We start from the raw sequence: 15,073 nt of genomic DNA on the forward strand, positions 1-15,073 counted from the left end.
CAGAAAAACCATCAGAAAGAGACATAAAAACCAGCAGAAAGAGACAGAAAACCAGCACAGAGACACAGCAGCTGTATGAACGTTCAGACTGGGAGCTGCTGATCTGGTCTGACTGGATTCTACCTGCCTGGTTCACCTGGAGAGCAGCAGCTCGTGTGGATGATCTTTCTGATCCACATCATGTCATTATGTAATCTGGAGCCATCGCCATGACAACAGAAACAGAAACAATGACAACACGTGGATGAGCGAGGAGACAGGAAGTGAGTCTCACAGGAAGTACTTCACTGTGTGTGTGAGGGTTGACAGGAGGACGGATGTTTATCAAGCTACAGACCTGGTCCTGGTCCCGGTCCTGACCTTCGACCCCAGTCCAGCTTAGTTTTGGTCTTTTCATGAAACGTTCTTTAGTTTTAAAAGACAGCAACCAGGAGACACAGGCAGACCTACGTCCACCACTCAGCCGGCGTCAAGCTGCTGCAGCAGTGAAATTCGTAGTAAATGAAGTTTGTTTCACATTTTACTTTTGAAACTCGTCTTTCTTGGCCTGATGTGACGTTCAGGGACCTCTGAAGGCGTAGGACGTGAAGGAGCTGCCAGGACCTCCACTGCGCTTTGGAGCAACACAGTGAAAGAGCCGACTCCCGGTCTGAGCCAGCATCTCCGTCAGGCCACCTACAGGAGAGCCGACAGAGGGGAAAGCAGGGCCCCCACAGGAAACAACCTGACCCCAACCACTGAGCCACCACACCGTCCATTACTATGAGCATCAGATCAGACTCAGGATCAGCAGATAATCAATACAGAAGGACGTCATCAGACCCCAAACGCTGCAGAGACATTTATTAAACTCACAGACCAATAAAGTTTTCTCAACGACGATCGTGAGATAAACAATAGAAAACAAAACCAGGCTGAACCACGTCTCTGTCTCTGTCCCTGTCCCTCTCACGGGACACAACAGGATGTGACCTCAGGTCCTCGGTTGTGTCAGCAGGAAGCAGCTGTCGGTGTGGGAGGACTTCAGCATGACATGATGTGGTTCAGGGCGGGCGAGTCTCCAGAGACCTGCAGGGAGTGAGTCCGTCATCGTCAGGCGGACTGGGTCTGCTTCCAGAACCAGGATCAGCTTCACGGTTAAATACACAAACACATAAAAGGACTTTTTTCTTTTCATCTTACCCAAAAGTAATACTGGCATTTAAATACGTTAAGACGAGAAGCAGCGCTGCAGCCGTCACACCTGAATCAGTCTTTATATTTAATGTTCAGCAGCTCAGTTTGAGGAAACTCTGTCCAATGAATTCAACATTAAACGTAAAATGTTGATTTCTTAAAGGAAAAAAAAACTTTGAAACACTCAGATTGAACTGTCACCACTCTCTCCCTCACAGGTGCCCCCTGGTGGTTGAACATGTAGATGAACTTGAGCGCCCCCTGCTGCCCGTGCAGCGGCTGTGCGACTTACGCCACACACACACACACACACACACACACACACACACACACACACACACACACACACACACACACACACACACACACACACACACACACACACAGCCTTCCTGAACTCGCTTTGTTCTGTCACATTTTGTTGTAATCACGAAGGTTTTGGGCTCAAACATCCAGCTGCTGTGGAACACACAGGAACAGGAAGTGATGTCATGAGCCACTCTGCACTCCACCTTCATGTGTTAGCAGGCTAATGCTAACATGTTGTGCTGAGACAAAAACTGGATGAAGAAATGTGATTCTTTGTCAATCAGTTCACTGGAAACCAGTATGAGGCTGCAGGTGAACTGGGCAGCTGCCAAACAACACAGAGTGTGTGTGTGTGTGTGTGTGTGTGTGTGTGTGTGTGTGTGTGTGTGTGTGTGTGTGTGTGTGTCACATACATTGCTGCTCCTTTTTGATTGATGCTGTTATGATGTTGTTGTGGCTTGTTGCCGGGGCAACCTTTCAAATCATAGAATGATGACATGCAACAACACACTCCGACACACACACACACACACACACACACAGTGACACACCCACACACACTCCGACACACACACACTGAAAGGACAAAGACAACACATCGTATAAACATCAGAGTAAGTCATCAGAGTTCATTAATCTGTGTCATTCAACAGTTGTTTGAGGTCCAGCATGATGGACCAGGTCCAGGATGGAGGACCAGGTCCAGCATAACGGGCCAGGTCCAGCTGAACATTGGGACTCAGCATAAAAGAAGAAGAGTGATCAGTTTTTCTTTTATTGTTAAACAGGTGAAAAAGAATCATGTCAGACAAAGTCTTCATCCCGTCATGAGACGCCCTGACAGCTGAGTCCTCCTCCTCTTCTTCTTCTTCTCTTTATGAGAGTTCACTGTTCAGACTGAAACCAAGCTCACATCTGCAAGCCAGAACCAGAACCACAGCCAGAACTAGAACCAGAACCAGTCGGCCCTGCTCTGTCTGAAGGTAATGGTGTCCACCTCCCAGCAGCTCAGAGCTCAGACTAACATGTATATCTCATTAAAAGAAAAACAAATATCAGCCATTTCATTGGTCGTGTGCTGGACCACTTATTTGCAGGCGCTGGGGTAGCGGTTTCTTTATGCTAAGCTAAGCTAAGCTAAGCTACAGCCTCATATTCAGTGTGCAGACATGAGAGTGAACCAGTCTGAACAGCTCGCTCTCAGACAGAAAGAGAAGAAGAAGATTTCACTGCTACACAAACAACAACAACAGAGGCTGGAAGCATTTGATTGGCTGAAAAGTGAAACTGTGACATGTCAGAAAAATGCTGTGGAAAGTTTTCTGAAAAGGAACTTTTATCAAAAATAAAAATATCAATAATGAAATAAACTCTGAAGAGAGTCGAACTGGTGGAATAACGTTTTGTGGTCGTGAGTTCTGACTGAAGTATTTTTCATGTACTGTAACTTTACTCATATTCTTTGCACTTCATGTTGTATTTGTTTATATTGGTCCTTCTGGAGTTCCACAGATGGCAGAACAGAATGCATGCTGGGCGTTAGCATTAGCATTAGCATGACTGTACTTGTCATGTTGTTGGAGGTCGTTACTGCAGCTGCTGTGGAGACAAACAGAAGCTACACAGGAAGTGATGTCAGACTTCAGCTCTCTGTAAAACACCCTGTCCCTCTGGCCCTGGATTTCCATGGAGACCAGCAAGGCACAATGAGGAACTGTTAACTGGGAAACAGTAAAAACCACTGGGAGCGTTTCCACAGAAACACTAGCAGAGACACAAACACACTTTTGAGTGACGTACAAAGTTAAGGTTCACAGGTCGAGGACCAACCGAAAGCTCCCTCAGGTCTAGACGCTGTGCACAGACAGAGCTCACCTTTGGCATCAGAGTTAAAAAGTCGAGTCTTTGTCCAAACCAACAGAGAGCACAGGTACAAACAGAGGCTGAAACAAAGACAGGTGTGCATGGAGCAGGTGATCAAACAAAGATAGAAGAGTCTGTTCCAGAACAGAGTCTGCTCAGGTTACAGCTCCACCCAGGAGGCTACACCTGATCCCAGCGATGTGCGGGACGCCGGTCTGGACCCGGGCCTGGAGCCGGTCTGCTTCCTGCCCACATTGAGGTCTTCCTCCCAGGGCTCAGGGGCCTCTCCGCTGGCCCGGCTGACGAACACCACCGGAGGTTGGGCAGAGGCCATCTCAAACCTCAGCTCTGAAGCGCTCTTATTTGTGCGGGAGGAGGAGGCCTTCCTCTTAGTCCTGGGCTGGGGGGAGGGCAGGGGGAACGCCGAACAGACTCTGTGTGAAGACGAGGAGGTGTCTCCGGCAGCAGCGGCAGATGATGAAGAGCCCAGTTTGGCCAAAGCCACCGGGATCTCCTCCAGAGACTCTGCAGAGTCAGAGTGGTACTCGGCAGGAGGGGCGGCGGCCTGGACGGGGCCCAGGGCAGGGGCCGGGGGGGGCAGGGACGCCCTGAGAGGGAATGCTGGGAAAGGAAGTCGCTGACCCAGGGACACAGTGGACACACTGCTGGGCTCCGCTGGAGGACAACAAACAATACAGAATAAGAAGAAATGTCCCCCAGAGGAGGCGCCCATGCATTCTTCATGAATCTATATTTATATTCAGGAAATCTATGTTGCGTTTTGAACACATTAGCCTTCATTAGCCTGATTTTAGCCTTCATTAGTCTTCATTAGCCTGAGTTTAGCCTGCATTATCCTTCATTAGCCAGATTTAGCGTGGGTTTAGCCTTCATTAGTCTTCATCAGCCTGAGTTTAGCTTCATTAGCCTGACTTTAGCCTTCATTAATCTGAGTTTAGCCTTCATTATCCTTCATTAGCCAGATTTAGCCTGAGTTTAGCCTTCATTAGTCTTCATCAGCCTGAGTTTAGCTTCATTAGCCTGACTTTAGCCTTCATTAATCTGAGTTTAGCCTTCATTATCCTTCATTAGCCAGATTTAGCCTGAGTTTAGCCTTCATTAGTCTTCATCAGCCTGAGTTTAGCTTCATTAGCTAGACTTTAGCCTGAGTTTAACCTTCATTTGCCTGAGTTTAACCTTCATTAGCCTTCATTAGCCAGACTTTAGCCTGAGTTTAACCTTCATTAGCCTGAGTTTAGCCTTCATTAGCCCGAGTTTAGCCTTCATTGGCCTGACTTAGCCTTCATTAGCCTTCATTAGCCTGACTTTAGCCTGAGTTTAGCCTTCATTAGCCTGATTTTAGCCTTCATTAGCCTGAGTTTAGCCTTCATTAGCCTGATTTTAGCCTTCATTAGCCTGAGTTTAGCCTTCATTAGCCTGATTTTACTCTTCATTAGCCTGAGTTTAGCCTTCATTAGCCTGAGTTTAGCCTTCATTAGCTGAGTTTAGCCTTCATTAGCCTGATTTTACTCTTCATTAGCCTGAGTTTAGCCTTCATTAGCCTGCGTTTAGCCTTCATTAGCCTGTGTTTAGCCTTCATTAGCTGATTTAGCCTTCATTAGCCTGAGTTTAGCCTTCATTAGCCTGACTTTAGCCTTCATTAGCCTGAGTTTAGCTTTCATTAGCCTGACTTTAGCCTTCATTAGCCTGACTTTAGCCTACGTTTAGCCTTCATTAGCCTGGGCGCTCACAGTCGCTGCCTCTAGCTGCCGGACACTTTGTCTTCCAGAGACGTCCTCTGATCGTTCTGTCGGTTCTGTCTGTCTGTTTCGTTCAGTTACTGAAAGCTTTCACATCTCTGGCCTGATCACAGAAACACAGGTGTGTGTGTACCTGAGGGCGGGGCTGTGCTCGGGCAGCGCTCTCTGATCACCTCTGCGGGAACTTTACGGATCTTCTTCCTCTTTTTCTGTCGGAGCGCAAACACATGAAGCAGATTCAGTTTCCCTTGGTTCACAGAACTTTACCTGTGCGCGTCGGTGTGTGTGTTTACCTGTGTGCATCAGTGTGTGTGTGTGTGTGTGTGTGTGTGTGTGTATTTACCCGTGTGCATCAGTGTGTGTGTGTGTGTGTGTGTGTGTGTATTTACCTGTGTGCATCAGTGTGTGTGTGTGTTTACCTGTGTGCATCAGTGTGTGTGTGTGTGTGTGTGTGTGTGTATTTACCTGTGTGCATCAGTGTGTGTGTGTGTGTGTGTGTATTTACCTGTGTGCATCAGTGTGTGTGTGTGTTTACCTGTGTGCATCAGTGTGTGTGTGTGTGTGTGTGTGTATTTACCTGTGTGCATCAGTGTGTGTGTGTGTGTGTGTATTTACCTGTGTGCATCAGTGTGTGTGTGTGTTTACCTGTGTGCATCAGTGTGTGTGTTTACCTGTGTGCATCAGTGTGTGTGTGTGTGTGTTTACCTGTGTGCATCAGTGTGTGTGTGTGTGTATTTACCTGTGTGCATCAGTGTGTGTGTGTGTGTATTTACCTGTGTGCATCAGTGTGTGTGTGTGTGTGTGTGTGTGTGTATTTACCTGTGTGCATCAGTGTGTGTGTGTGTGTGTTTACCTGTGTGCATCAGTGTGTGTGTGTGTGTGTGTGTGTGTGTGTGTGTTTACCTGTGTGCATCAGTGTGTGTGTGTTTACCTGTGTGCATCAGTGTGTGTGTGTGTGTGTGTGTGTGTGTGTGTGTATTTACCTGTGTGCATCAGTGTGTGTGTGTTTACCTGTGTGCATCAGTGTGTGTGTGTGTGTGTGTGTATTTACCTGTGTACGTCGGTGTGTGTGTGTTTACCTGTGTGCATCAGTGTGTGTGTGTGTGTGTGTGTGTTTACCTGTGTACGTCGGTGTGTGTGTGTTTACCTGTGTGCATCTGTGTGTGTGTGTGTGTGTGTGTGTGTGTGTTTACCTGTGTGCGTCGGTGTGTGTGTGTGTGTGTGTGTTTACCTGTGTGCGTCGGTGTGTGTGTGTGTGTGTGTGTTTACCTGTGTGCGTCGGTGTGTGTGTGTGTGTGTGTGTTTACCTGTGTGCGTCGGTGTGTGTGTGTGTGTGTGTGTGTTTACCTGTGTGCGTCGGTGTGTGTGTGTGTGTGTGTGTGTTTACCTGTGTGCGTCGGTGTGTGTGTGTGTGTGTGTGTGTGTGTTTACCTGTGTGCGTCGGTGTGTGTGTGTGTGTGTGTGTGTGTGTTTACCTGTGTGCGTCGGTGTGTGTGTGTGTGTGTTTACCTGTGTGCGTCGGTGTGTGTGTGTGTGTGTGTTTACCTGTGTGCGTCGGTGTGTGTGTGTGTGTGTGTTTACCTGTGTGCGTCGGTGTGTGTGTGTGTGTGTGTGTGTGTGTGTGTTTACCTGTGTGCGTCGGTGTGTGTGTGTGTGTGTGTTTACCTGTGTGCGTCGGTGTGTGTGTGTGTGTGTGTTTACCTGTGTGCGTCGGTGTGTGTGTGTGTGTGCTGCAGTCTTGGGCTCTGTAGACACAGTGGGCGGAGTTTCTTCCTCCATGACAGAATTAGACACAGTCCTCACTCTGCCATTAGCCAGGAACCTGCCCCACACACACACACACACACACACACACGTGTCAGGTTTTGGGGACGTACACAGATGTTGTCCTCAGTGGTACTGAAGCTATCTGGACCTGCTGCTGCTTCTAGAAGCCGTTTCCTCTCATCCACCCATCAACACCACCACTGATATGAGTCGTTAGGGTCACATGATGATGGGCGGAGCTACGATCCTGCAAGAGGACAAAAACCTGGACTCCTCAGCAGTCAGGTGGAACTGAAGAAGGACGGGACGAGAGACAAAATGTCTTCTAGACTGTGGAGCAGCAGCAGCAAGCCCAGGGCTGAAGTCGGCTGAGGCCGCTCCACCACAGGCGGAGTCTGTCTGTGTGAACGTGTTTGAGGACTTTGTCTGACTTTCTCCTCCATCTTTTTGTGCTTCGTCCACTTTGTGTCCTCTGTCCTGTCCTTCCTATCCTGCTGACCCTCTGCTGTGAGAGCTGCAGCACACATGAAGCTGCTGTCCAGGTTCAGGGCAAACAGCCACAGGGTGGAGTTATTTCTGAAGACCTACACACACACACACACACACACACACACACACACACACACACACACACACACACACACAGAGTTCAAACACACACACACACACACACACACACACACACACACACACACAGTTCAAACACACACACACACACACACACACACACACACACACACACAGTTCAAACACACACACACACACACACACACACACACACACACACACACAGTTCAAACACACACACACACACACACACACACACACACAGTTCAAACACACACACACACACACACACACACACACACACACACACACACACACACACATACACACACACACACACACACAGTGTGTGTCACAGCCAAAGAATTTGGTGTTGCACACTTTGTTTTGTGCAGAGTAAACAGTGTCCATGGCGACGAGCTCAGGTCTCGTAACTGTTGGCGGCTGTTTGCTGAAACATGACGGGACCTGGCCGGGCTCGGCCAATCGCGGCAAGCGGCGGGCTGAGCCTGGACCAGCACAGAGAGCGGACTCCAACACGCCTGCTGTGGCTTTAACTCGTGTTAACCAGGTGTGTGGACAGGTGAGACTCACTCTGCCTCCGCCCGCTCAGCCACAGTGGTAGCGTCCTCCACGTCCAGCTGAGGGTTGGTGTAACCCAGAGCGCCTGAGTAGTTCACATCCTGAGGGGGACAGCAGGAGACAGACAGTGCAGTTAAACCGCAGATAAAGACGCACATGAAGCGCGATGGGAGCTCGGTCTCACAAACTTAAAGACTTAGAGGACTTCCTGTCTTACACTAAGACACGTCTTTGACCTTTTGACCCTGACATGATGAAGACTGTCTTCATGTTGTGTTTGTGGTCGTTTGCCTCAGTGATGACTACAGTTTACTGTGTTTGAGTCCAGGTCCCGTGGACAGACCCCAGACCCCAGACCCCAGACCCCAGACCCCAGACCCCAGACGAGCACCACGCACCTTCATGAGGGTCCCTGATGGAGCGGACGTCTCCTTCACTGGTCCTGGTTTCCTGCTGTCCTGACGGTGGCGCTGACGCACAATGTACTCATAGGTACTGAGTCTGTTCCACACTACAGAGACACAGAGACAGACAGAGAGACACCAAGAGAGAGAGAGAGAGACAGAGACAGACACACAGAGACAGACAGAGAAACACACACACACACACACAGACACAAAGAGAGAGAGAGAGAGACAGAGACAGACACACAGAGACAGACAGAGAGACAGACAGAGACAGACAGAGAGAAAGAGAGACAGACAGAGACACACAGACACACACAGGTGACATGAATCCTGCAGGTGTTACACTGACATTGTGAGGAGGAGGGGCCTTTAAACACCTGACAGGTGTGTCTTACTCAGGTAGATGTGGAAGCAGAGCAGGTGGCAGAGCAGCACAGACGACAGCAGACCCAGAGCGATGGTGACAGCAGCCAGAGCAGGAACCACTGCAGCCTCCGCCCGGACCGGAGACACCGGCAGGAAGAGCAGCCACACACCTGTGTCGTTCCTCACTGAGGACGCAGAGACACACAGAGAGACAGAGAGACAGAGACACAGAGAGACACACAGAGACACAGAGAGACACACAGAGACACAGAGAGACACACAGAGAGACAGAGACACACACAGAGACACAGAGAGACACACAGAGAGACAGAGAGAGACAGAGACACACACAGAGACACAGAGAGACACACAGAGACACACAGAGACACACAGAGAGACACACACAGAGAGACAGAGACACAGAGAGACACACAGAGACACAGAGAGACACACACAGAGAGACAGAGAGAGACAGAGACACAGAGAGACACACAGAGACACAGAGAGACACACAGAGACACAGAGAGAGACAGAGACACACACAGAGACACACAGAGACACACAGAGAGACACACACAGAGAGACAGAGAGACACACAGAGACACAGAGAGACACACAGAGAGACACACACAGAGAGACAGAGACACAGAGAGACACACAGAGACACAGAGAGACACACACACAGACACACACAGAGAGACAGAGACACACACAGAGACACAGAGAGACACACACAGAGAGACAGAGAGAGACAGAGACACACACAGAGACACAGAGAGACACACAGAGACACACAGAGAGACAGACACACAGAGACAGAGAGATACACAGAGACACAGAGAGACACACAGAGAGACACACACAGAGAGACAGAGACACACAGAGACACAGAGAGAGACAGAGACACACACAGAGGCACAGAGAGACACACAGAGACACAGAGAGACACACACACAGACACACACACAGAGACAAAGACACACACAGAGAGACACAGAGACACAGAGAGACAGAGAGAGACACACACAGAGAGACAGAGACACAGAGAGACACACACACAGAGAGACACACAGAGAGACAGAGACACAAACAGAGACACAGAGAGACACACACAGAGAGACACACAGAGAGAGAGACACACACACAGAGACACACAGAGACACACAGAGACACACACAGAGAGAGACACACACACAGAGACACACAGAGAGACAGAGAGAGACAGAGACACACACAGAAACACACAGAGACACACAGGCACACACACAGAGACACACACACACCGCACACAGAGACACACACAGACACACACAGAGAGAGACACACACACACAGACACACAGAGAGACAGAGACACACACAGAGACACACAGAGACACACACAGGCACACACAGAGAGAGACACACACACAGAGACACACAGAGAGACAGAGACACACACAGAGACACACAGAGACACACACAGGCACACACAGAGAGAGACACACACACAGAGACACACAGAGAGACAGAGACACACACAGAGACACACAGAGACACACAGGCACACACACAGAGACACACACAGACACACACAGAGAGAGACACACACACAGAGACACACAGAGAGACAGAGACACACACAGAGACACAGAGACACACACAGGCACACACACAGAGACACACAGAGAGACAGAGACACACACAGAGACACACAGAGACACACAGGCACACACACAGAGACACACACAGACACACACAGACACACACAGAGAGAGACACACACACAGAGACACACAGAGAGACAGAGACACACACAGAGACACAGAGACACACACAGGCACACACAGAGACACACACAGAGAGAGACACACACACAGAGACACACAGAGAGACAGAGAGAGACAGAGACACACACAGAAACACACAGAGACACACAGGCACACACACAGAGACACACACACACCGCACACAGAGACACACACAGACACACACAGAGAGAGACACACACACACAGACACACAGAGAGACAGAGACACACACAGAGACACACAGAGACACACACAGGCACACACAGAGAGAGACACACACACAGAGACACACAGAGAGACAGAGACACACACAGAGACACACAGAGACACACACAGGCACACACAGAGAGAGACACACACACAGAGACACACAGAGAGACAGAGACACACACAGAGACACACAGAGACACACAGGCACACACACAGAGACACACACAGACACACACAGAGAGAGACACACACACAGAGACACACAGAGAGACAGAGACACACACAGAGACACAGAGACACACACAGGCACACACACAGAGACACACAGAGAGACAGAGACACACACAGAGACACACAGAGACACACAGGCACACACACAGAGACACACACAGACACACACAGACACACACAGAGAGAGACACACACACAGAGACACACAGAGAGACAGAGACACACACAGAGACACAGAGACACACACAGGCACACACAGAGACACACAGAGAGACAGAGACACACACAGAGACACAGAGACACACACACAGATTAGATAAAATGAGATTATCAGGACAGAATCTGCCTTAATTTCCTCAACACTGGATCAATAAAGTTTTATCTTATCGTATTTCATCTTATCTTATCTTATCTTATCTTATCTTATCTTATCTTATCTTATCTTATCTTATCTTGTTCTTCAGGTGTCTCTACTGAAGCAGCGTGGCTGTACGCAGCTTCCTGGCAGCTGAACACACTCTCACACACACTGTCACTTGCGTTCCAGGGTCAGAGGTCAGAGGTCAGAGGTCAGATCTTACACAGGAAGTGTTTGTCAGTGCGCAGCTTGGACGGGTCCAGAAAAAACTCGATGAAGACGTAGGAGGCGACGACCAGAACCAGACAGACGCCCATCAGAGCGGAGACCACACTGTGGAGGAACAACCTGCAGAGTACACAGGAAACACAGTACTGAGTGTACACAGTACTACACTACCACCACTGAGCATGCAGTACTGTGTACTCCTAAAGTCCAGTAATGGTCCTGTTTGACGTCCTTGTTTTCTGTCACACATACACGTATGAATACAGAGTAGTACTTCATATATTATGTGTACCACATGAAGGTACTCTGACTGGACGCTTTGAGGACGCACTTCATCAGCAGAGAGTTCACATGAAACACGTCCACGTTACTATGAGAGGACGAGCTCGTCGCTGGCCCTGGCTGGTCTCGTCTCATTGGTCAGTGCGTTGCTGTCAAACACAGCAGGCGTACATCGACGGAGGACTGTCTGAGTCTCACATGAAGGTCAGATTTACTGGATGGGGGACATGTCCCCCTCACATTTGTTCCTTCACGTCATTTTTTGACTCCCTCAGCCCTGACTGTCCCTCAGTCATGTATGTCCCTCAGTCCTGACTGTCCCTCAGCCTTGACTGTCCCTCAGCCCTGACTGTCCCTCAGTCCTGACTGTCCCTCAGCCCTGACTGTCCCTCAGTTCTGACCGTCACTCAGCCCTGACTGTCCCTCAGTCCTGACTGTCCCTCAGTCCTGACTGTCACTCAGCCCTGACTGTCCCTCAGCCTTGACTGTCCCTCAGTCCTGACTGTCCCTCAGTTCTGACTGTCCCTCAGCCTTGACTGTCCCTCAGCCCTGACTGTCCCTCAGCCCTGACTGTCCCTCAGCCTTGACTGTCACTCAGTCCTGACTGTCACTCAGCCTTGACTGTCCCTCAGCCTTGACTGTCCCTCAGCCCTGACTGTCCCTCAGCCTTGACTGTCACTCAGTCCTGACTGTCACTCAGCCTTGACTGTCCCTCAGCCTTGACTGTCCCTCAGCCCTGACTGTCCCTCAGCCTGCAGACGTCACTCAGGGCAAGTCTTTCAAAAACAATTTTCAGGTTTTAAAACTCTGATCATCTACGTTGACTTAAAATAACTGAAATTAAACGTTTTCCCATCAGCCATCTTTACAGGACACAACGGAGGGCTGATACTGCCTTTGTTAGACTGCCGCCATCATCATCATCATCATCATCATAGTACAGGAGCCAGTTTGACCAAAAAAGATATGACTGCAGCCATGAAGGTAAGACTGCGTCTAACACTGTGTCTTCTTCATCACACCTGCACAGCATAAGAACAGAGAAGAAGAAGGAGAAGCAGAAGGAGAAGAAGAAGCCACCACCACACACCAACAGCACTCGACCCTTCAGCACATCGCTGAAAACCAGGTTTTTTCCACAGACAGTGCACAAGACCCTCTCATGACGGTAGATGTGTATGAAGCTGCTCAGGTCTCCCATCGCCACATGAAAAGCGAACTCCAGCCTCAGCCGGCTGCGGACACTGCAGCGCCACACCGAGGCCGCGTCTACTGCAGTCTGCGCTTCCAGAGCTTGCCTTCTTGACAGGTAGATGGCCATTTTTCCCTCCCCAACGATAAAATGTAGAAGCTGCCACATGTTCTTGTTTCCCTTGTTGTAGCCCACCCCATAAATAAAAGCAGTGATTGTAAAAACCTGGTTAAAAAGTTTAAAAACATCTGTTAGCAGTGCAAAAAACCCTGCCAACCTCCCGCATTCGCCAAAAATATGGAAAGTGGTCTCCCTGTTGCTACAGAAAGGGCACTGGTTAGACACAGCAGAAAGAATCGCACACTTAAAAGCGTTGGGTGCAATAGCTCCGTGGAGGATCCGCCACTGCAAATCCCCCGTCCTCTTTTTCAGGGGGGGCTTGTAGAGAACTCTCCACACAGGCTGTGCCTCCCCCAACCTCCCAGTCCACACGCATGGGTTTTTTCCTGTGGGCCGTGTTCAGGCTGAAAGGAGCTTCTCCCTCCACAGGGGCCTTGAACTCAATTCCGGGGGGGGGTCAGCGGGGTCCGGCTCTCACCCCCTGCTGTATTCTCTGAGGAGCCTCCTCTCCGTCGGGGTCAGCCTCTCCCTCCACAGCTGCAGTAGCCTGGTCGTTGTTCTCTGGGACTGGAGGCCCAGCAGACGTCCCACAGCTTCAGAGTCTGTGAGCGCCGGTCCTGCAGCCTGGACCAGGTGCTTCAGGACGATGGTTCTGGAGCGCAGGAGAGCCGCCGTCAGCCCAGGCGTGGCTTCACTAGAAATGTCCATTCTGGCCCCGTGGACTACAGGCTCATTTAGCAGCCACAACAAAGAGGCAGAGGTGACTTTTTTTCGGCTACTATTGAACATTGCCCACACTTTAAAAACACTTTGATAAAAAGGAGGAACCCCAGTTAACTTTAAAAATTTAAAATCAGTAAAAAACAGAGCGGTATCCAGTCCCAGGTTACTTACACGCCTCATGATGCAGCTGGCCACCTCCCTCCACACCAGATCTGCAGGCCCCGTTAAAAACTTCTGCGCAAAGTATAATCTAAAAGCTGCAGTTCTGCTGGCCAAGTGGATGAGGCCCTGTCCCCCCTCCTCTCTAGGCAGAAATAGCACCCCCTGTGGCACCCAATGGTGCCCATCCCAAAAGAAATTAACAATTTTCTCTTGTATTTTGGATAAAAAACCAAGCGGGGGGTCTAAGCAGGCCAAGCGGTGCCATAACAGTGAGGCCACAAGGTTGTTAACGATTAACACTCGACCTCTAAAGGACATATGAGGGAGGAGCCATTTCCACGTGTCAAGTTTGTGACTAATCTTTCCCAAGGTGTCTCCCCAGTTCTTTTAGACTATAACGTCATTTCCCAGGAAGACACCGAGGTACTTGATGCCATCTTGTCTCCAGGCCAGATCCTGGGGTAAAACAGGTAGGTCATTAGACCAACCTCCTGCAGCAAGGGCCTCGCTTTCACGCCAACTGACCCTTGCTGCGGACAAACTATTAAAAGAATTACATATTTCGATTAAAATGTCAACATCTCTTTGTGTCTTTATGAGGACGATGACATCATCAGCATAAGCTGATAAAACAATGTTTTTATTAAAACCAGGTAAAATCATTCCTTCAATACTGGCCCGTATTTTACAGAGGAGGGGTTCCAGGGAGAGTGCATAGAGGGGTCCGACAGCGCACAGCCCTGTCGGACCCCTCTATGCACCCTGAAGGGAGCACACAGATTGCCATTAAACTTCAGCATACTCTCGATGTCACTGTACAACACCTGCCACCGATCTTGGCAATAAAACCAGTGCTGAACCCAAAACCCGCATGACTTTCCAGAGGAAGCTGTGCTCAACACGGTCTAATGTTTTCTCCTGGTCCAGCGAAATGAGACCAGTTTTGATGCCCAATGAGCCGCAGACCTCCAAAACATCTCG

General features: G+C 49.6%; 1 protein-coding gene across 2 annotated transcripts in view; it reads right to left on the reverse strand.

The window, feature by feature from the left end:
* Positions 1-15,073, reverse strand: part of zdhhc1 (zinc finger DHHC-type containing 1) — a 223,812-nt gene that overhangs the window by 200,406 nt on the left and 8,333 nt on the right. The window contains exons 5-11 of one of the 2 annotated variants that reach the window (XR_011602137.1): positions 11,609-11,733; positions 8,827-8,982; positions 8,423-8,535; positions 8,037-8,125; positions 6,810-6,930; positions 5,242-5,317; positions 3,099-4,023 (exon numbers count right to left, since the gene is read on the reverse strand). Coding sequence is in view for 1 of the 2 variants with exons in the window: in XM_070961452.1 (XP_070817553.1) it covers positions 3,509-4,023; positions 5,242-5,317; positions 6,810-6,930; positions 8,037-8,125; positions 8,423-8,535; positions 8,827-8,982; positions 11,609-11,733 (1,195 nt within the window). In the remaining variant the exon portion in view is untranslated. Of the gene's footprint in view, positions 1-2,239; positions 4,024-5,241; positions 5,318-6,809; positions 6,931-8,036; positions 8,126-8,422; positions 8,536-8,826; positions 8,983-11,608; positions 11,734-15,073 lie in introns of those variants that run through there. The other variant, XM_070961452.1, reaches the window with a different exon arrangement.

This window comes from Chaetodon trifascialis, chromosome 1 (assembly GCF_039877785.1).
Source record: "Chaetodon trifascialis isolate fChaTrf1 chromosome 1, fChaTrf1.hap1, whole genome shotgun sequence".
Taxonomy (NCBI): domain Eukaryota; kingdom Metazoa; phylum Chordata; class Actinopteri; order Chaetodontiformes; family Chaetodontidae; genus Chaetodon; species Chaetodon trifascialis.